Source organism: Watersipora subatra, chromosome 3 (assembly GCF_963576615.1).
Source record: "Watersipora subatra chromosome 3, tzWatSuba1.1, whole genome shotgun sequence".
Classification (NCBI taxonomy): Eukaryota; Metazoa; Bryozoa; class Gymnolaemata; order Cheilostomatida; family Watersiporidae; genus Watersipora; species Watersipora subatra.
The window spans coordinates 9,729,632-9,753,243 of NC_088710.1; the positions used below are offsets into that span (position 1 = coordinate 9,729,632).

At 35.7% G+C, this 23,612-nt stretch overlaps 2 protein-coding genes across 2 annotated transcripts; both read left to right on the forward strand.

The window, feature by feature from the left end:
- The first annotated feature begins 862 nt into the window (after window positions 1-862).
- Window positions 863-10,980, forward strand: LOC137389569 (transcription factor A, mitochondrial-like). The gene is made up of 7 exons (XM_068075618.1): window positions 863-922; window positions 2,021-2,193; window positions 3,431-3,510; window positions 5,336-5,473; window positions 6,022-6,111; window positions 10,412-10,462; window positions 10,564-10,980. Exons 1-7 carry the CDS (start codon window positions 876-878, stop codon window positions 10,690-10,692), a joined length of 708 nt encoding a protein of 235 aa, XP_067931719.1. The 5' UTR covers window positions 863-875; the 3' UTR covers window positions 10,693-10,980.
- An 8,574-nt stretch (window positions 10,981-19,554) lies between these two features.
- Window positions 19,555-23,099, forward strand: LOC137391522 (uncharacterized). Its single transcript, XM_068078024.1, has 2 exons — window positions 19,555-19,886; window positions 21,651-23,099. The coding sequence occupies exons 1-2, from the start codon at window positions 19,694-19,696 to the stop codon at window positions 22,382-22,384; spliced, it is 927 nt and encodes a 308-aa protein (XP_067934125.1). The 5' UTR covers window positions 19,555-19,693; the 3' UTR covers window positions 22,385-23,099.
- Window positions 23,100-23,612: the final 513 nt, after the last annotated feature.

Genomic DNA, 23,612 nt, shown 5'->3' on the forward strand with positions numbered 1-23,612 from the left:
CATCTGTTAAGTATTTCACAACAAATCAGTCTTGCTATTTGTGTATTGTGTAAGTTTTGGCATATTACTGCAGTTGCGTGAGCTAACAACTCCAATTGGTTTTTATTAGTTGCACTCAGCAGTTCAGAAGCATTTACCGTATACAAAAAATTACCTGCCCCTTCCACAGCTTGCTCATCTTCTGACTGACTAGTAAATTTATATTGACTGGTAAACTTATTTGTTGGTTATAAAACAAAATGCAATGCTTGTCAACATCTATCAGACTTCAATAGGTAAAAATGAAAAAATGGGATATGGATGATTTTTAAAATAAGCTAGTATGGGGTAATTAAAAAGTACTTGGCCTCTTTTTATGCCAATGAAAACAAAACTCTGGAGGAAAAACATTTAAAAAAGTGCATGCACACGTGCAATGTGCTTCTTATTTGAATCCATTTACTAACTGTTGAAAAAAGTGAGCTCAGTTCTTTCATGCTACATCATTTTGTATAGGTGCTATAACTGAGCAACGGTTGATGACAATAGAAAAATGATGAAACCATAAGGATAAGCTTTGAATAGCACATGCAGCGCAAACTGTAGTCTAAAGGTAGAGCTTGACAACATGGGCTGTTTTTTGATGGTAGCATTTTGACCTAATTGTTCTGGGAAAAACAAGCTACGGTATGCTGTATCATGAAAAATTGCGAAAGAGTTGTTTGCTCATCTGAGGCTATCAAATGTTGTGGGAAAACAACTCGTTGGTAAGATGTAATGCGATAGCGAATCCTCGACGACTGCGTTTCCATCTACTCTATATAAGCGTACGTATTTACATTTTCAGGGGAAACCCCACTACGCATGCCCAGTTTCGATCCGTGCAAGCACCGCTTATGTTGAAAGAGTTGAAAATGTTTTTAGTAAAAAAAGCAGTTTTTCTGTAAGTAATAAAGAATATTATGCATTATTGCTAGTCGCTTTTCTATGAATATATTTCCATCATTGGAAATGTTACAGATATGTTTTTTCCTTGTTCTTCAAGTAGCAATTCTTGTTTTTTATAGTGCGATAAATATGGCAACCATCGTGCTGGAAAACAGTTTTCACGTTAAGTCATTTCATGTTCAACGGTTATAAATTGTTACAAATAGTCAGATCTAGTGATGTTATTTTGCCCGTCTCATCTACTTTCACTTCACTATTTCATCTTAATGGCCTATCTGGGTAACTTGCGTGTCAGTTTGTAATGTTAAAATGTAACTCACCGAAATCTATCATTTTTCCGGAATTTAGATCTGTCATTTTAAGCCACATTTGTTTTACATAGGCAAAACAACATTAATGTGTATTGTTAAATTATCACGAATGTATCTTGAGCGTTTCCAAGATGGATATTTCAGCTTATTGTAGCATTACCGTTTTCAGTTTGAATAACAAGTGTCTTATTATATATTTCATTATATATCGGCTTAATTGCAATCTTTATTGTGGTAAGCAGTATTCATATTTTACATTGTGTTTCCCACAAAGTACCACAAACTAGCATGCATCACAAATCGTTTTTAGACACATTCGTCAAATTTCTCAGCTAACAAAGTTCAACATGGAGAAAAAAAAACCATCAGCCGTATTACTATACTACTTTGTGTTTATCTGTGGTCTTTTTAGTTTTGCACATGTCAGTTTACAAAAAGGTGCAGTAATAAAACGAACATGACAAGCCTTGTATCAGATTAGCCAAAAAACATTGTCACGTTTTAGTTCCTCAGCACAAGACATTCAATATTTAAATATAGTCAGGTGTTTGTGGATAGCTATTATATATAGCAAAGACTCATGTTTGCAGAGAATTATTGAAATGAAGCACTATCAGTTTAACAAAACAAGGTGCTCGAAATTATTTTTGCTCAAGTGTCAAATTGAAATACAGAAATATTATCAAAGTTTAGCTTTTATAGCATTTATGCAAAGATAAAAGCTATTTTTCACTAGACATAGACAACCATTTCAATTTTAAGCAAGTATTTGATTGCTTTAGGCCTGGAACAATTGCACAGACTATAGGTGGACACTTGCCGAAGATACCCGCTCTTAGCCAAGCAGCATTTATCTCTACTAAGAAGACCGTCCGCACAGGCAAAAAACAAAGTCCTAACTCATACGCACTTTTTTATGGTGAACATATAAGAAGGCTCAAAGCAGAAAATCAAGGTAGGATTGGTGACTAATCAAGGTAGGATTGGTGACTAATCATTGGTAGGATTGGTGACTAATCAAGGTAGGATTGTTGACTAATCAAAGAAGGATTGGTGACTAATCATTGGTAGGATTGGTGACTAATTGTTGGTAGGATTGATGATTAATCAAGGTAGGATTGGTGACTAATCCAGGTAGGATTGGCGACTAATCAAGGTAGGATTGGTGACTAATCGTTGGTAGGATTGGTGACTAATCGTTGGTAGGATTGGTGACTTAGGGCGGTAATTAAATGATCGGTTGCATTTTGGGTGTGAGCGTTTTTCATCACCAACTGTAGAGTGTGTATGGTACTTATTATTGACTGAGGCTTATTTGATACTTGTTGCTCACCGCTGGTTTTTATCATATTTATTATTGTCTATGGTACAGTTTTGTTATATTCTTCTTTTTCAATTATTATCTTCCATAGGAAATTAGGGCTTTTGCTTCGATTTCTGTTTGCGTCTGTTCGTGTTTTATTTCATGCTTGCTAGTGTGATATAACTTCCTAAGGTAATATGTAGAGAAGATCATTCAATTATATGTGCAATTTAGATAAAACATTCATGTAAAAAATCTATTTTGCCGAAAGCAAATACATAACTTTACACACATAAATTGGCCAAGACTAGATTGTGAGTTGAAAACTACCAGTTACAGTTGCCACCTCATAATTATTCCTGTTTTGGCGTTTACTAAATAAACTCAAAGGCTCTAACTTCAAAGATCCTTTTGTAACGTTGTACTACACATGCAGTCAATTATCTCTGTCACACTTGCTAACTCATGTCACAGGAATATTTACAGATTTGGTACACATCAACACAAGTTTTTTTGTCAAGGAACACAGACTTTTGCAAAATTATGATTAAATAAAAAAATTCACGATTTTTTTTTCCAAAACCATTATTTAAATCATGCAATTTTTCGTAGCCAAGCATGGTAGATACTATTTCAAAAGTAGTTTTACAGTAGGTTTTGTGATAATAGAAATCTGGCACTATTTGCTGATCCTGGAAAGAAATTTTTTTGTCAATGTTGTTATTGCTGACTGTTTAAATGTGAAATTGCTGTTTTTTTTAATGAAGTGAAATCACACTTTTTGTGTGTTGAGATCTTTTCTGATTAGTCATAACAGAATAATCGCTATCTTTTGCCAAGTTTCTCCTTAGTTTTAACATAATTGAAGCTTATTGGATGTATTATTTAGGGGATGATTCTGTCCAAGCTTCTGATAAACTAAAACATGCTGCGGAAGCATGGAAATCTCTGCCATTCGAGGAACGCAAGGTAAGAATTTCTCAGCTTCGTTTATTAACTTATCTGTCGACAAAGTATGCAGTGACTTTTTCTGGGATCTGACAACAGCCTGTTGTAACCATATCTGCATGTACTAAGACTGACAGGGTCTTTTCCATTATCCCACGACCAAACGAGTGGAGCGAAGTTATAGAGTTTTTATGATAAATGCATGTGCACACAACTGACGAACATTATTCATCAACAACGTCGCAAACCCTTGTTTCGAGATCTCATCAACAAATTTAACCATCGTTTTGTAGAGTCGTTAAAGTATCATAACGATACAAAACACATATAAGCCTATTTAGATATGTTACCAAGTCTTTGCAAATTGTCGACAGTATCTTAAAACTTACCCATCTGATTAGATTATGCACGAATAGACAGATTAATTTGGCCGAAAATCGCCACAAAAGGCTTGAAAAGCTTGATTTAATAAAAGTTAAGACTGGCCTACGATACACCAATAAAACCGTGCGACAGATAGTAGAACTATTTAGCAGTGCGCATTTCGCGAGAAAACCGTGCTCATTTCACCAGTCCATGGCATTGTTTACTTGTAATCGAATTTGTATGAAGGTTTCTGTAATAAACGTAGACCGTTTGAGACGTAAACTGATTTACAGGTATGAAATTATAGTACATAGTTTATCAGCTTATGTTTTTTGTCCAATCACTGAAGGTTTCATTAAATTATTTAAAACGTTAACCGAAATTCTTTACAACTTATGTACAAGCTAGGGCCGAACTACAATGCCCCTTTATGACGAGAACATTTTTTGATTACTTGAACTACAATGCCCCTTTATGACGAGAGCATTTTTTGATTACTTGAACTACAATGCCCCTTTATGACGAGAACATTTTTGATTATTTGATTGATGATATTTTTCTAACGATTCTTATAAGGTTATTACAATATTTAATTGTAAGAATAATTATTTGATTTTATAAGATTATTATGAGATTTAGTTATAAGAATAATCATTCGAATTTACAAGATCGAAGTATATGGTGACCGATGGTGTGCAATATGTTACTGTTATTATTTTTCTAAAGATTTTGTTGATGATATTGCGGCTGTGCCCAATATCGCGGTACTGCCAAGCCGTTTTTAATATTTGCAAAATTAAGTAATAGGCCTACATTCTCTTATAGATATACATCTATTTCTATGACAACCAGCTAAAATCTGTTTAAATAAATATCACAACTTCTTGTTATATTGCTTGCTATCACCAATGATATACAGCCCCCCAGCATGTGTATATTACACAGCAGCTTGCCATTTTACTTCTAATATTGCATTTCTCCTATTGCAGGGAGAGATATAAACACATAATCTTTTCCTTTCATTATTGCTGTTTATTGTACATAATAACACCCAGTACATTGCAGCTACCATTGCAGTTATCCTATTGCACTGCAGTGCCATTTGACTGCTAATATTGCATTTCTCAACCATCAATACTCTTTGTTTTTTCCAATATCACTTTGGTCGTGGGCTGTATGACGGGAATTTCTAGTATGTATAAATTTTATGAGTAAGGGATGAGATTGCTCTATTATTGGGTCATGTATTTCTATGTCGTGAGGTGTGGGGATAATTATAAAAATACATACACGATAGTATTGTGGTATACATACACGATAGGAACGAAATACACAGTCAACAAATAACGAAATAAAGAAAGAATGAAATACACACACAATAGGCCATATTTGTCTTGTGCCTCTCTGAAGGTGTTCACTAGATTTATCCATTTTGTCCAAGTCTGTTGAAGTCGATGCATTTGATTTGTTTACCTGGCAGGTATATGAAATTCGTGCAAGGGTTCTTCAACGACAAGCAGCTCAGGAGTATGATATGCTCTCCCGGGAAGAAAAAGAAGAGCAAATAGCCCTGAAGCAGTCAAAATGGGATAAGAAGCATGGCCTCGCCCTAAAGAAGGTAGGGTTAGCTCTATCACGTCGATTCCATGTAGTTAAAAGAGAGAGAGCCATATGTTGTTGATTTCACTTTTGTTCCATTTGCTCCGTTGATTCTAAGTTGTTTTTGCTTTTTGCTAATTTAAATCATATTTTACAAGTGACACACCCAAATGTAAAAGTCCGACTATGCAGGTTTCTAATGCACTCTTTCAACATTTATAGATAAATACAGGAGTTCCTCGGGTTATAATAGTCTCGACTTGTGCTTAAGCCCAATCAAGTATTTGTTTTTAAAATGAACCATCAGGTTTTTCTGTTTGATTTGATGGTATTTGGAGGTATTGCGCAATTGCTCTACGTCATATCACTCTATGCCATATCACTCTATGCCATATCACTCTATGCCATATCACTCTACTCCATATCACTCTACGCCATATCACTCTACGCCATATACAGTAGATTCTTTCTTTTATGTTTACTATGCAACAGTCTGGAAAGGCTATTAACAAGGAATACAGTTCACTAATTAAAGCACACATTTGTAAAACACAAGTATATATACAGGAGATGAAAGCCTCAGGTAAGCCTAGAGGACCAAGGTCTGCCTGGAATTACTATATACAATCAGAAAACTTTGGAAAAGGCATCGCAAGCGTAAGTCCTCTACTACTCTTCTGTCTTGCTAAATGGACAAGTTATGGGCCGAGTCTATGGGCGGTGTCTATGGGCAGAGTCTATGGGGATCTGAAAGGAGGATCACCTGATGTCTTGTTGTAAAAGTAGAGTACTCCAGAAAAAGAATTTTAAGCTTGGAGATGTCATTGAGTGCGAGAATATAATTGAACTGTTTTTGCCAACTGTCGATAGGGTCGTCACTTTTTCTGATTTTTGTGCAGATAACATGTTTGTGCATTCTCATTTTTCAACATTAGTTACATTTGATGGTGAAATATACAAGTATGCTCATTTGTGTCTCGGTGTAACTGCTCCTTGACGGTATTTTTGTGTTAAGCTACTGTTATCTTTTAGAGAAAAAAAGTCACATATTAAATTGCTGAACATTCTAGCATAGATCATAAAATGCTCGTAAACCATGCTGGCCCAGTTAAGACTTACTAAAACGAGGTATGGGATACACTCTCTTATGACAGCCAATCAATTGTCTATGAACATCATTTTTTTGACTTTTTATGTTCAAGATAGTAAAACCGTGCACCCATTGGCCGGCTGGCATCATATTTACATGTAGTTTTAGTAATATTTTATAGACAACTTCCTAGTCAGTTGCATGTATATGGCTTGTTTGAATGCCAACTCACTGATAACTGTGCATTATTGTGTGTTGGAATGTAATTAAGGTACTGTTGGCTTCTATACACATACACCAGGTCTTGTTATCGAAGGAGATGCATTGACCCCAGCTCGTGGTGCAACTCTTACATGATGTGGATATGTATGATATTTAAACACTCATTGTGTAGACATTATTTTGGAGCTACAGTAGTGGACCAAGCTTAGCATGATTATGATATTAGCTATTCAATATAAAATTATTTGATGCTTAGAACTTGGTAGTTATTCAAGACTATATTGAAATTCTTTCAACTCATCGAAAACATAACATTTTAAAGAAATTGTTCGTGGTGGTAATAATATGCGGAGGGTTTATGCATATTTAGAGGTAAACTGAAGCTGCTCACGATGAAATTTATAACATACACATACCTGGCAAAAAAAGGAAAATCTGATTACGTTTCATTTGTGTTTGAAACTGCAATGTTACGGCGGTGGTAATAAAATACCTGCCAGCTGCTATTATTCAAGAAATGACTCACCACATCAGTTGCTCACATACTCTTTTTAGGGCTATTAAAATATGAACAATTAATCCCACGACCAAACACGAGCGAAGCGATTGTTTGTGAGCTTTATGATAAATGCATATGTGCACACAACTCACGAAAAATATTCATGAACAGCCGTCGCAAACCCTTGTACTGAAATCTCATCAACAAATTTAACCATTTTTCAATGGAGTCGTTTAAGTATAATAGCGATACAAAACACATATAAACCTATTTAAATATGTTACCAAGTCTTTGAAATTTGTAGACAATATCCTAAACCTTACCCATCTGATCGGATTATACATAAATAGACAGATTAATTTGGCGTAAAATCACTATTAAAACTTTGACAAGCCTTTTTTAATCAAAATTAAGACCTGCCAACGAAACGCCAATAAGGCTGTGCGACAGAGAGTAGAACCATTTACACTATGTTTCCATGATGCGCAGTGCTTCGGAGTTGCGCCCTCTCCAAATCATGGAAACGACGTCTTCGCACTGAAATCACTGCGCACTGATCAGTGCAAAGCCAGTGCAAATTCGCAGCAAGAAAACAGCAATTGCGCAGTGGCTGCGCATAGCTCTCATGCCGAGGAGACGGATTCTTCGAGGGCCATAAACTATTACAAATGTTATCCCCCTAATCTTGTTTTTTCTATTCTTCCGATCTTCTTTCACCTAAATTTAATTATGGTCTGCACCAACGAGGATGATGAGGTGATTACTTTCCTAGACTTTGTTATCGATGCCAACACTTTTCGAAAAATAGGTGGCAAGTCCTAAATTAACGGTTAAATAATATATTACTTAAAAATACTTATTAAAAATATATTACTTTGTAAAAATTGTGTTAAGGCTTGTAAAACCTTGTGAATGTGTATTGTAAATAAAAGTATGATGATGACAGAAGCTTAAAAAGACCGTTTCTGACGTTCGGTATCCATGATCGATTCAATTTCTCCATCAGGAGATTCGATTTATACAATTTCTCTTCTCTGGCTTATTTGCTGAAAACCACTGCGCAGCATGGAAACGTACAATCTCCTCGACTTCGGAGGGTCTGCATCGAAGCACTGCGCATCATGAAAACATAGTGTAAGTCGTGTGCATTTCACGAGAAAAATGTGCACATTTCACCAGTCTATGGCATTGTTCAATTGCCAAAGGTTTCTGTAACTAACGTAGAAGTACTGAAAAGTAATCGTTTCTTTTTTGCCGATTTCAAAGTAACTGACATTTTGGATACTTTTAATGAGCACTTTGGTATTCCAACTGATGTTCAAAGCAGCGAAAGTAAAGGAAATGGCGATGATATTTTTTAACGATTTCTATAAGATTATTACGATGTTTAATTATAAGAATAATTATTTGATTTTATAAGATTTAATTATAAGAATAGTCATTCGAGTTTACAAGATCGAAATATATAGTGACCGATGTTGGGCAATATGTTACTGTTATTATTTTTTCTAAATAATTTTCTTAAATAGATTTTCTAAAAGTCTAGATAAATAGCACAACTTCTTGATATTGGTTGCTATGACGTTTTGAAATGTAAACAAAATTGTGCATTGGTTTTCTATTATTACTGTATTACTACATTAATAATATTGGTTATTCTAATAATATCAGTGCATTTTACTTCTAATATTGCATTTCTCCTATTGCAGGAAGAAGATATAAACATATAATCTTTTCCTTTCATTATTGCTGTTTGTTGTACATAATAACACCCAGTACATTACAGCTACCATCGCAGTTATCCTATTGCACTGCAGTGCTATTTGACTGCTAATATAGCATTTCTCAACTATCAGTACCCTTTCTTTTTTCCAATATCACTTTGGTCGTGGGCTGTATGACAGGGAAATTTCTAATTTATTATTTTATTTCTGTAAACTGCTGTATCCAAACAGTGACAATTTTCTTTTATATTGTTTTGGGCACTGTGTATGGAATCCGAAAGTGCTTTAACTCATCACAATGAGTCATTTGTTTCAGTCAGTGTTGAATTTGACCAATTGACAGCTTTTCTCTTCTTTTTTATTAGAGGTGTCGTTCTGTTAGAGGTGGCATTCAAATACAGGTAGTGCTCAAATGGAGGTTTTACGCTACATATATTATATATATATATATGTATGTAATTGTTATTCTGCTGCGCTCACATTTATCTGAACTGCAAAGCCACCAGTATTTCTCAGTTGCATATTTGTTGTAAGCTAACATGATCAGTCCCTTGGTTATTAAGATTATGACCTTACAAGGAAAGGATAAACAACACTTCATTGTATCAATCATTGACAAAGGTTAAAGGGAGGTTTTGCCAAATTAAAATAGCCTACAATTTGGCTGTGGTAGTTTATTAAGGTTTTTAAAATTAAACTCTGCAGTACATAATAGTATAAGCTAAATGTTGGAAATGCTTATGTCAAATTGTAAAATAGAATTGTATAATTGTCTCTAAATGTTGAGGTCCAATTTTTTAAAGTGCATTATCTATACCACAACTCGTGAAATTCAACAGCAGAGGTCATTGTATACCAGTGTTTATGTAGAAATCCAATACAGTCCGTTTTTACATTCACATATTTTCCATGGATATATAAGTTTACTGCCACGTCTTTACAAAAACGCTTCCAAAAACAGCTTATGGTTCAAACTAGCTTGATAGCTTTTTAAATTGCTGATATTTGCAAATGATGTCGTTTTTTCACGGGAATACTTATCGAGTTGGGTTTGTCTATATCTACTTAATCGTTAACAAAATGGCATTCTTCATTCATTTTTTCGACTGTAGAATTTCTAAATCGTTGTTTTATTGGTTCAAATAATGCACAATGCTGTAGTTAAAAAGCAACATGACGTTACAAAGTTTCTTTTTAATCCATTTGATGCTATCGTGTCATTTTGTCTGAATTCAGTGTCTGCTTAAATGCATTGGTCGTCAGATGAAATCCATCATGGTCTTTTATCCACGAATTTTAGTAAATAAGTTTTAATAGTCGCATGACACAATCTTTCACTAGACAACTTAAACTAGATTCTATACCAAGCTTTAATCAGAGATCTGTTTACTATAGAATGTCTCATCCTGGTGTTGTTTACAGGCCCGTGAATTGAAGGCTAGCTTTGATACACTATCTGATGAAGAAAAGCAAGTAAGAAGATTTTCTATGTTTATGTTGAATTTGTTTGTAAAACATGTATTCGCAATCAGCCTACCCTCCTATACACTACTCAGTATTACATATATTTGTAGAAATATATCGATATGAGCAAGGAGGATCATGAACGTTATCTCTATGAAATGGAAATATGGGTTGAAAAAGTTATACAAGAAGGAAATCGCCATCTCGTTCCTATGTCTTACAGAAAAAAATATTGGTGATAGTGTAAATGTCACTGTTGGTCGATGCTTAAGTAGCTCATTTAATATGACATTAATCGAACAAGCTGTCATATAGAATCTAAAACAATGTGCTTTCTATAACAAACTATTGTGCAGTGTTATTCATATAAATTCATATGCATTTTATGTATCTCCTATTTGTCAGTTGCATCATTATATTTGCAATAAAAGTAGGAGACTACAAGTTACTTTTGTTGTACTGTGCTAGCAGTGTCAGTTTACTCTTCATTCAACAGTATCTTTGTTTATATATAGATATAAACAATATATATATATATGTATGTACAAATATCATATATATGGTATAGATGTATATCATATATATGATATATATGTATGTATATATATATAATGGACAGGTTGATTTAAGTAATTGAAATGTTGGACACTCGAAAATTCACTTTACCTTCTCTCTTTCTTGTAGTCAGTTGTTTCGACTATGACTGTCTTAAAGGTTGACTTGCAACAAAATTCACATTACAGTTACTTGGTATCAAAAGATTCACCATGTGTTACTCTGTTGGGTTGTAGGTGCAAAATATGTGGAAATGTGATTACAAGCTCTTAAAAGCTAAAAAACGAACAGTTAATCGCAGCCACACGAGACCGCCGTAGTTTGGATTCTCTTTCCAAAACGGCTCAAATGTGACGTAGTTGTAGGAGATGGCTTCTGTTTACACTTTCAAGCAACCTCATTCGCCGAAATATTTTCACAAATATACTTCACGCATTCAATAAAACCATGTCTATTGTTCTTAAGCCTCTATTTTATCGTCATTGTAATGCTGTCACTTTCAGCACTGATATCTTATAACTTACCGTAAAAATTCGTTTAATTTTTTAACCTTAGCTCGAAGGAGTACATATCATTGTCTGATAAACATGATGAGCCTGTTGGTCACCTGTGATAACCGAAAAGTGCTGCAAAAATTAATTGCGAAGTATTGGATCACATGATCAGATTACGACTAGAGGATTAGACCAAGCCGAAACAAAACTAAAGTGGCGAGTATCTATATTTGATTCGGGGTCTTTGGTAAAACCCGAAGTGTTTGTCATAAACTAGTGCTACGATAAATTTTATATTGAGCCTTTTATTGGCCTTTCAATTCACGTGAGAACGTCACGTGACAAAACAATAACCAAATGTAATGAATACGTCAGAGAAATAAACTGATTCCAATCTACGGCGGCTTTTCGTTTTTGAGCTTTCAAGAGCTTGTAATCACATTTCCACATATCTGGCACCTACAACACAACAGAGTAAGACATGGTGAATCTTTTGATACCAAATAACTGTAATGTGAATTTTGTTGCAAGTCAATCTTTAAGGTTTAGGCTTTATCTCTGAGTTTCATGCGTCTCTGGTTCTTGCCTCCTCTTGCCATCTGTTTGTGTCCAGTTCCCCAACTTCATATTACACTTAGCTACCGTATATCGTCGTATCTCTGCTTGAGTCGGTCTTAATTTCTCTTTTCTTTGTAGAGCCATGAATATAAAAGTTGTCTCGGCAATCGCTCACGTCCCAGCCATCTTAGGCCTTTTTTGGTCAGGATGTCTGCCATGAATGTGAGGCCAGCCCGTTTTCACATTTCAGTGCTTTTGACCTTATCTTTCCAGCTGAGACTTATTACGCTCAGTTGTCTCATCATGACTGCATGCAGTCTCTTCACTTTAGTACACTGTTTAGGTCTCAGCTCCATATAATAGGGCTGTTAGGATTAGACCACTGTATACCTTATACTTAGCGTGGATGGCGACATGCTTGTTCCTCCACAAATGATTCTGAAGTTTTCCAAAGGAAGCACTGGTAGTTCCAATTCTGTGACTAAAATCTTTGTCAATTTTTGCATTACTGGATACGGTACCACCCAGGTATCTGAAATCTCTTGAGAGTGAGGGGCTTGTTATTAGGATATTTGTAGGATCAGGTGGTGGATGCAAAAGCTTTACAGGTTCATACAGGCATTATTTTTATATTTGTCTTCAAGCAGAATTCTGATGCTGCTTTTACAAATTGATCTATAAGCAGTTGCATGTCCTCAGCGGAGTGGGCAACCGGAGCACTGTCATTTGGTGAAGTCAATAAAAATAATTTACAAAGGCATGTTTTGTTCTAGAAATTTGTCCTGTATATGACGGAGACAGAACACCATGTCCATTGTAGTATGTTTCTCACAAAATCCACACTGAGTTTCAGGAAGTGCCTTTGGTGATATCACTCTTTTGATCATGTCGAGTCGCACATGAGTCATATTTTTTCCAGCAATTGATAGGCGAAAGATGCCTCGATAGTTCCCACAATCCCTATGATCTCTTTCCTTAAATGTAGGTGTGATGTTAGCATCTTTCTAATCCTGTTGAATTTTCTCCCCAATATCTCTAATCATTTCGAGTAGTGTCTTTTTAGCTGCTGACCATCATATTTTCTTACCTCTGCTGGCATCCCAAATCGTCCAGGAGCTCTATTTTTTTTTCATTATGGTGACTACAGCGATGACTTTCATTTCATCAAGTGGTTCATCTAGACAGCTCACGATTGGTCTTTGCGTGAGGCACCTAAAGCATACTGCTCTGTCATTTTTGGGTTTAGGACCTGTTTAGGACATTTAGTAGCTGATTGAAATGCTCGGCAAAGCAAGTGTAGGACCATTTTTCCATCAAGTGTTTTAGCTGGACTGTTGCTCTCTTTTGCGAGTCTTATACTTCACTGATATAATAGTAGAATTCCTTCATATCATTGCGATCAACAACAGACTGCAGATTTCTTGTTTTTTTCTTCCACCAATGTGACTGAAATTTTTGGGGGTATTGCTGGAGTTTGTTCCTCACTGTCAAAAGGTTTGCCTTGTTCGCTCTGGTGCAACTTGACACATACCGGCTTTGTGCAACATTTCTCTTTTCCAACAGCAGGCTTAGGTTCGCATTATCCCCTTGGAACCAATATTGGTGTCTCGTAGATGCTCTGCCCAGTTTCTCCTATGCTGCGTTGAAAGCCAGACTTAATTATCATTGATTTGTGCCATTTCTATAAAATGGTATGCAAAGGGTATTAAGGAACACTCGCTTTTTGCATTATTAGATTCCCTCTCTTGGCAGTACAAAATGTAATCCAACGAGCAGGAACAGGACCAGACATACTGATGTCTTTGGTCTGCTGCAGCGGCTAGCCGGAGGATAAGTTTATCTCTCCTGCGTGTGTGGCTATGACACACTTCCTGGGAAGTGTTTGTTTGTTTATTTTCATCTATAATATAACTACAAAAAAGATATGAAGAGTGTTTCTCACAATATAAAAGGATAAGAGAAATAGAAAAAAAATGTCACTCCAGGGAAGGTGATGATGAGGTCCCTGTGCGCAATAGCAAGACTAATCAAAGCGCGGAACCTGAAAGTAGAGTCAGCAGAAGTCTGTCTAGTTGGTTTAGTCTAGTCTGGTTGTCTGAGGTAGCGTTTCAGTTCATTTTTGAAAGAAGTAGCATTTACAATTTTACGCAGTGTAACCGGTAGTAGATTCCATAGCAATGACTCTTGATAATCCAAACAACATTGACCAGCTTTTGATTTAAACAATGGTGTTTTTAGGTTTATGTGTGTTTGACGAGTAGTTAAATGTGTTATCGTCCTGTTTTTGTTTGTTTCATAAAATGTGTTGTGTGCTTTTATCAGTACTTTGTATTTGTATAACTTTTTAACAGTTAAAATTCTATTTAGGTTGAATAGCGGATTAGCAGAAAAATCATAAGCTTTCTTGTTAATTATTCTGAGTAAACGGTTTTGAAAAACTTTAATTTTGTTTAAGTAGCAGTCTGGAGCATTTCCCCATGCCTCAACACAATACGAGAGTTTCGAATTGATGAAGGAATTGTACAGAATTAGCAAAACATCCCTAGAGAGGTACTGAGACAATCGAAAAAACAACCCAGCATAAGGTCTAGTCTTTTAACAGTTTGGATATATGATTGCTCCAATTCAGCTGAGGGTCAATAAGTACTCCTAAAAATTTTATATTGTCAGATTTATTTATTGCATAACCATTAATTAGTAGGGATTGTTCATTAAAGTGGTACGGGTTCTGTGGGTTTTTTAATAAAATGTAGCAAGTTTTGTTGAAATTAATTGTTAGTTTATTTTGGTTGCACCAACTCTGAAGGATTTTTAGGTCTTTATTTATCAAATGTATTTGCTTGTGAAGGTCTTTGGATTAAAAAAAAAGATTAGTATCGTCTGCATATAATATTGGTGAAAGTACTTTTAATTGACATGCCAAGTCATTAATATATATTAGAAACAAAGTTGAACCCAATACAGATCCTTGAGGAACACCACATTTTATAGTTTGTGGTGTTGACAGGGTAGTATTTATTTTTGTTCTTTGACTCCGATCTTTTAAGTAGTTTTCTATTCATTTAATAGCTGTTAATTTGAAACCAATAGACTTCAATTTTAATAACAATGTATCATGCATGATCAATGGTATCAAATGCTTTGCTGAAATCTATAAATATACCAAGAACACAATTTCCCTTGTTAAAAGCTTGGAATGTTTTGTTTGTAAAGGAAATAATTGCATCTCTTGTTCCAATACCTTTTCTAAAACCAAATTGATTTGAGTCTAGAATGTTATTGCGTTCAAGATAGTCCATGATTTGGAAATTTATAAGTTTTTCTGTGATTTTGCTAAATATCCGAAGAATTGAGATAGGCCTATAATTTTCACATTTATTTATGTTTTCTTTTTTTTACAGAGGGTTAATTCTTGCAATTTTCATACCATCTGGAATAATTTGTGTAGTTATGCTTTTGTTTATGATGCGGGAGAGTACACAGCTTAAAGAAGTAGCATTGGTTTAATAACTTTGCTTATTAAACGCAATGCTACTTCTTTAAGTGTAGTCAGACTTTTGTTAAGTATTTTACTTATTTCAACAGGATGCTCAAATTCATATCCTACCTTAGAGCTGATGTTGCCAGTTTAGTCGCCAGCAATTCGACCCATGATGCAGGTTTTCATCGGTCTTTATAGTTATCCTATAGCTATACAACCCAATTTAACTTTTTACTGGCTAGGTTTGCTACAGACCAAAAATATGTTCTATAGTGTTAAAAGCTAGGCTATGTATTAACAACTTCATGAAAAAGTACAAAATGAAAATGCACAAATCAGTCAGTTATATTTGCTGTGTATAGCAGTCCTATCATTGATAATAAGGGCACAGATATAAGTAGAGCCAGCTCTTAAATAGTTTTTAAATCTGAGCTGCTTTGCTTTATGGGTCCTTACCTAAGTTTGAAGAAGTCCGGGTTTTTTTATTTATTGCATACTTCATGGGCATTTTTACATCAATATCAAATTTAGTGCTATAGAGTGTTCACAATCTATTTACTGATTCAGCTGGAATAGTATTTTTGCACTACTTGAAGCAATTATATAAACTTTTACAACAAACTTACATGACAGGTTCCGTAATCTTAATGTGTGGCATTAGAAATTTTCAATTTTAGCTCAGATCTCAATGCAATACTATTGGTCCTTTTTCCGATGGTTTGGGTGAGTGTGCTTAAAGGTTTAAGCAGATTACGTGACTCTTTTTAACTGTTTTACCAAGTCTCTAAGTAAGACATCAAGTGATAAAATTTTTAGGAAGGTAGTGTTAGGAAAGGGCATATGATAAGCTAGATATGTTATAGAAGCAAGTTGGAGGTAAAACAAAAAGAAACTGTCATTGCTTTTAGAGCTACTCTTTAGGACATACGGGAACATGTTCATAGTCTAGCAGTAAATAAATACAGTAATGATTGGGTGTTTGGGGATGGAATACTGTGTGTCATTTTCTTTTCACTACTGTAACCACAATTCTAAATCAGTTATATCGAATGCTTTCATTATCAGTAGCCTTGCTAAAACTTGGACAGCAAGGAACTACCAAAAATAGTTTGCTTAAAAATGTAGATTCCTTTATATTTTGACGACAAGGTCATTACTACCAATTCAGTTCAATTCTACCTTTTTGCTGGTGCTGAGTGAGCATATCGGTCATGAAACAGGATTCTGTTGTGGTTTCGACCAACTACCAATCTGTCAAAGTTACAAACTCACAAAATTCCATAAGCACATGCATCCACTTTTTGGGTCTATGCCAAATTCATTTTATGACAAAAAAAGTCCATCATTGCTCCATGATCAGTCATTTTTACAAAAAACGCAACAGCTTCTTGAGGCTTGTATCTGTCAAGATCCAACTCTAAGACTTGTTTAAAAATCATAAACCATGTTGTTGACTAATAAACACATAATAAAACAGCAAGTAAGAAAAGTTCATATTGAGATTTGTTACAAATCTTTATACTACTTCCTGCTCTAGATTACATGTATATAGCTATCACAAAACAATAGTTAGGTCTTTAAGGCAATCAGCTCAACTAGACCATACCATTCATCATTAACCAGACCACGGACTATAAAGCTATCGAGTTACATCTTATTAAAAAGATTGAACCAATGTTTGAGCATATGTAATTGGTATATATTGAGAAGTTGATGCTGGTAATCTTTTATTTACACGTATGTGGCAAAACGAACTCTTTTGAAGAATATCAGCTGTAACCAGGCTGGATGGAAAAAAGGCTCTACACTGTAAAAGTCAACTACATGTACATGCATTAGTGAATGAGATTGACCAAGCGAATCTGTGTCGCTAAAAATGACCAATGAGTTGAGGTCAGGATCACATTGCTCTAGAGTCACTCTTGCTCCAATACTGGCTGATTGCAATGAGCAGTCCAGTAGTATTACTGACAGATTCTTGACCTACTGTATAGTCTTCACCGATCATGGACTTCATTGTCGAGTGAGCTTCATCTTTTGCTTTATGTGGTTGATACAAAGATGATTGTTCAGGATATATGAACTGAGTTCTATGAAATTCTTCAAGTATATGCTTAGTTGACCCTTTGTTGATTTGCCGACTCATCTGGAACCTGTCTGCCGCCTCCATCGAGCTTGTCGAGTTTCCCCGTGTTGAGCCTTTTTTTCAATTCACACGAAAAACCTGTCACTTGCCTCAGGAATGGTCATTTACATACATGAATACTGTACCAAACAATGGTACCAGAAACCACTAAAATTGTATAGACAGTTTATTTGGTCAACAAAAATATAAAAGTTTATGGATGGGAATCGACAAAACTGTCTTTACATAGTTTCATCAGAATACAAAGCATAGTTCAGGGTGACACGCACAATATATTGTATCATATCACTCAGTCAAGCAACCATAAGTTCAATTTTTCATAGCACTGCATCCATGAGTTCTTTTCTAAGGATCAAGTTTGGGAGAAAGAACTAGTACAATACAAAAAATATCCATGTATATTAATCATGTTGTCGTATTGAGCGTAAACCAGAGTGTTAACGTTTGTGGATGCAATCTTAACCTTCTAAAGTTTTTCAATGATTGTCCAACTCACTGAACTATTTGTATATCTATGAACCAAATCTTTGCCTTGGCATTACTTCAAGATAACTCGCTTTATAGTAGGCATCAGCTCTAAAAGTGTGTTTCGCTGCCATACACTCTCTACTTTGCCAACTTTTTCATAGAAGTAGACAAGCCTATGACCTTTTTTGAGATATTCTACCTAAAATGATAGCTCAATGGTGCCAATATAAATCTCAAAAACAAAAACATCTCGTAAACATTTACGTTATGAATTGTAAGCCTTACCACTTGAATTAAGTCTTTGTTTCAGTTCAAGGTGCTTTTGGATTCTCTATGGGTACCCTAGAAGGGCACACATCGCACAATATCAAATAAATGTTCAGCGCGAAAAGGTGTACACGACAAACACTCAAGTAGTTTTACATGTATCCATAAACTTGGAGTTATCTTTCACGTGCTGCTTTCAGCGAACTGTCAACGACCCTGTTAATACTTCATCGAAGACTGCTAAAGGAGTCCAATAAAACCATTTTAGTATCCACAAAACATGTTTGTTATATGACAAACATTTGATTATCACATCCGAGCAATATTAAAATTTTTACTATAATAATAGCTGTGTCTGTCCATCTTTTCGAAGCCACGATTAGAAGTTAGAAAAAAATTGCTTTTGACGGGGTTTGAAATCGTGAATTTCACCTTGGTAGACCGACATTCTACCGCCTTTCCCAATCGACTGCCTTGCTGCATTTTGGAATAATTGTGCGCATAGTTATTACACTTGATGCTCTCTCATGGCGCACTGGATTGCCAGGGTACTAGTATAAAACTACCATACTTTTCGGACTATAAACCGCACCCCTATATAAGCCGCATCTGCTTTATTTTCCAAAAACCGATAATAAAACAATACATAGGCCGCACCTTTGTATAGGCCGCAGAACTCAGGACGGTGCTTTTTAACACAGCGGCAACTTTGCTGTTTAAAACGGAACAGTGTCTAACGGCACTGTTTCATATTAACCGACGCTTTTTAACCTAGTGCTTAATGGAACAGTACGGTTAGGCATTGTTTTGTATTTTCTTTCACCTAACCTTTCTTTTCACTAACCGTAGATTATGGTTAATGCGCCCTAGCGATGAAAGAAAAAGCCACAGAATAGCCACACCTTTATATAAGCCGCATGGCTCAAATCATCAGAAAAAAGTAGCGGCTAATAGTCCGAAAAGTACGGTAGTATATGTAAAGATAGACTACAGCTATCAATGATGCAACACCACACACTCGCTTATCCACTGTTGACGAGCCTAACTGACACAGTTCTTGAGTGCTTTTAGCAAGGCTAACCTACCACAACCCTCCTAAAACTGTGAAGGGTATGCGATTGCGATACGAACCCCTCACATGGCCCTCCACGTGATGGGAATCCGGAAGCACCTAACTTTAGGCAAATTAGCTTCAACCGCAAGCTGTCTAGAAAGCAGAAAGGCTCTTCATGGTTATCTAAGCTTATTTCTTTTCCTAGCCACATGAGAATATGCCACGAAAACGGCGGCGTAACTCAGCGCACGGTATCTCACTGGAGAGCCTGTACCCTCCAATGATGCTACACCACGGAGTCAAAGACGTTGAGCATTCCATTCCTTTGTCAGCACTCTACCAAACAGCAGGAAGAGCTACTGCCATTCCAAATAAAACTGCAGCGAATGTTGGTCAAGGCAAACAGAAAGGTTTGTGGAAGGAAGAGTTCTAGCTGGTTTATTTGGTAAATACTGATGGTCGCTGTACTAAATCCTTGTCGCCGGGTTACAGTATCGTCGCGATGAGTCAAGTCTTTGTTCTGAGTCATTGCTTAGCAACACATGCCTCAGAGATCGGCCAAATGAGTCGATACTGTTGAACAGTTTTATTTCCACTTAATTGGATTTTAGCTTGAACCGCTTTCATTCATAGGCAACAGGTTTCTTCACATTCATGGCCTTTTTCTCTGCCAGTGAAAATATAACAATGCAAGTGCTTAAGTAAGTCCTACTGTCATCAGTAATACAGAAGTAATATTTAAAACATAGGGAAACGATTTTTCTATTTGAAAATTTATTCAAAATTGCCATTTACCATCGCCATTACCTCTATGCGACGGTATGTGCGGGGCAGTCGGATTTGACTGCATATCCCGTACAGTTGAAAAAATGTGGTGGCAGTTTTTATGGCACACTGCAAACATCAGCTTAATTGTATTGGCCTAGCATTGTCCACTTTGTAGCGTTAAAAACAGGCCTGAGGTCTGTAAGTAGTGGAAGTTTTACGTATGACACCTGAACGCTTGCTATATAACAAACGTGTTTGATGAAAGCTAAAAATGTTTTTATTGGATTCGATAAAGTCTAATAAAGAGTCCACTATTTGTTAGACATTTCCACATTTCCATGTCTAACAAATATTTTTGATAACCGCCTGTAAACAATACCTCCAATTTTATTACGTACCCCAGTAAAAGCTACGTATTTTTTACCTCAGAGGTGTACCTGTCAGGTAAATACAGGTGTCTTGAATTGTAAGTGACTTCAATAAATGAGTGACTTGAATTAGTGGTGCTTTGGAAACAGTTAGCTAAAAGATCCCACAAGAATGTCGTGGTCTTCACCCCACCAAGGCCTATTCTCATCAACCATTCTATTTATCAACATCATATATCATTGAGCTGCGTTGTTGTGTGTGTCTATAGCAGATGTTTATGCATGTTGGGTTGGGAGTACCCTCAGATATGTAGGTGCACAAGCTAAAGTCAAATATCAGTGTATTGTGGAAATGTTAGGATTCATGTTTGTAAATTTGACATTTCTTGCTTGAAAAATCTCTTAGTCAGTTGTACTAAAGTTAGAGTTGCCCGCTTTCGCTCTTCCTGGAGTACCTAGTTTTTAAATTTTTTTTTTCTTTTGTTGTTTTGTGTCAAATTTGAGGGGTTAACACAAGCGTTTTTTTTGTCTTGTAACAAATTCCTTTATTACTTCGGCATTTCGTTGCTGTTAGTCTTCATTATAGATCATGTATCACTCATTTTTGTTGTGAGTTTGTTACTGTCATAGGATTAGTCAAGAATGTTTGGAGTTGCTATTCCTTATATTAGACAACTGCTTATGTCGGATTAAGATGCGCATATCAGATCATTTTTAAGTTAATAATTTATGAAATGAATTTATTAGATGGATTTGTTAAATAGTTTTGAATTAATAAAATAGTTTAATAATAGTTTAATATGAATTTATTAAGTGAATTTATGAAATTATGAATTTCATAAATGAATTTATGAAATATTTCTGTCAGAACTAGGTAAAAATTGCTGTAGTAAGTCATCAAAAGCAAGTGCCAACATGTATATACTTGCAGTGTGGACTAATAATATGGATAAACTATCTCTGCTAATCGTACCTGTGGTAATATGTGAGGATGCAACAAGGTGAATTACAATAAGCCTTTGTATTGTTACCTTGTAGTCTTACCAGTAACAACAGCAGATGACAGTGGAAGAGTACAGTGCAGTTTGTCCGAGTTGAAGAAGCCTAAATATACACAGAAGATTTCAAATGTATTCAGTTCCGCATTACCAGTGTCAGACACACCAGCGAAAGCAGAATCTGTGCCTGATGTGTCAGCAAAGGCTTCAGGCAGCACGAGTGTCACAATCGCTGCGACATTTGCACCAGAGACATCAGCACAACATTTAGACATCCTAAACATGTCTCAGGTTAAACCTCCTCTAACCAATGCATCAGCAAAACCTTCAGACAGTTTTTCAGGATTCGCTCCTGTGGCATCAGCATCATACACATTTCTAAGACCATCAGACAGCGTGAATGCGTTCATCCCTATAACACCAACTATATCGGATGAATCAGCAAAACATCCTGAGGGTTTGAAGATTCCCACCTTTGCATTGTCAGCATTGAACGATGCAACAAAACTGTCAAACAGCTTTTCAAGTATTTTACAATCTAAATTATTAGACAATTTATTTCGTTCGAAACCGGCGCCGGAATCGAAGCGAGAAAGCAGAGGCTCACACAAACCTGTCGTGTATGACTGTTTGTGTCATTATAGAAAAGTTAACAAGGGTTGTGTAGTGGCCTGCGTTGTGCTCTTGGACACAGAGCTCATGCGTCAGACACCTGTCGCTGGTCATCTTCATTGTAACTGCCATCAGAGAGATCCAGCTGGTCAGCTGGTTTAGACTTATAGTAACCGTGATGTTCACTAGTTAGACAAGTGTACTGAAGGGAGCAGTATTGAGTGCTCATCCTAAATAAGCCTGCATCTACATGGTTAATTATTAACACTCAATTATAGAGTATAGTTTGTTTCTCCATCTTAATTCTTAATTATAAACCTATTTATATGCTCAATAAAATGTAATAACTACACTTATGTGTATCATTGCAAGTAATTTTAGGAATTTTATTGGGCAGCTTTTTGCTTTGAGCTCAAATTGTGATGTTGAATGTTCCACCTTCTAAGAACTTGTTAGTCATTTTAATAGCATGAAAGATTTATTGATTTCGTTCTATTATTGGTACATAATCTTTGCTTTTTCACTTTTCTTAAAGCGGATTGGCACATTTTGTAATATTTTAATGTTGTTTGTGTCCAGATGCAGACAGTTGCAATAAGCCTATCAGATGATTCCTATGCTGATTAGTCCTGATATGGTTTGTTTTAGATGGAATCATCAAAGTTGTTTTCAAAACTCAGTTTTTGTTATCAGTTCTTTTTTTGTTTTAGAGAATGGATTATGTTTGTTTGGTGTCGTTTGCTTTTCATGAATGGTGCCTTAGCGAGCATTATCAAGGTACCGTACAGTTCATTGTAACAAGAATCCAGTATTTCTGAATGAGTGTGAACAGACTATTGTATAAAAATTATACATGTATAACTATTATAGTATATAGTGTAAAATTTCCTCGATAAATATCCTTCGCTGCACTCTGTGAGACTGGAGTAAGTTGTAACAACAACAAAAGTGTCGTACTTCATCAGAATACTAGTCAATGTCTGGTGTTGCACTGGTAAGTCAATGTCTGGTGTTGCACAGGTAAGTCAATGTCTGGTGTTGCACTGGTAAGTCAATGTCTGGTGTTGCACTGGTAAGTCAATGTCTGGTGTTGCACTGGTAAGTCAATGTCTGGTGTTGCACTGGTAAGTCAATGTCTGGTGTTGCACTGGTAAGTCAATGTCTGGTGTTGCACTGGTAATAGAATAATTACTTAATGAATTTGAGTAACTTACCTGAAAAGCTAGATCTTTACTAAAACAATACCTGCGTTTTGGGCCAGCTTAACAATCATTCCGCTAACTAACTGTGCTAGTTATTAACCCCAAGCAAGCGCTTTAAACTTGAGTGTCTAATCAATGTAAGGACTATTTGCCCAATTTGACTATTATTTTAATTGCTATAACTGGAC

What these genes read in the sequence shown, in the direction of transcription:
- LOC137389569 (XM_068075618.1), top strand. Translation starts at nt 876, where the DNA reads ATGTTGAAAGAGTTGAAAATGTTTTTAGTAAAAAAAGCAGTTTTTCT. An exon ending in GTAAAAAAAGCAGTTTTTCT is followed by an intron (nt 923 to 2,020) that starts GTAAGTAATAAA and finishes TGATTGCTTTAG; the next exon opens with GCCTGGAACAATTGCACAGA. An exon ending in TATCTGATGAAGAAAAGCAA is followed by an intron (nt 10,463 to 10,563) that starts GTAAGAAGATTT and finishes ATATATTTGTAG; the next exon opens with AAATATATCGATATGAGCAA.
- LOC137391522 (XM_068078024.1), top strand. Translation starts at nt 19,694, where the DNA reads ATGCCACGAAAACGGCGGCGTAACTCAGCGCACGGTATCTCACTGGAG. An exon ending in TGGTCAAGGCAAACAGAAAG is followed by an intron (nt 19,887 to 21,650) that starts GTTTGTGGAAGG and finishes GTTACCTTGTAG; the next exon opens with TCTTACCAGTAACAACAGCA.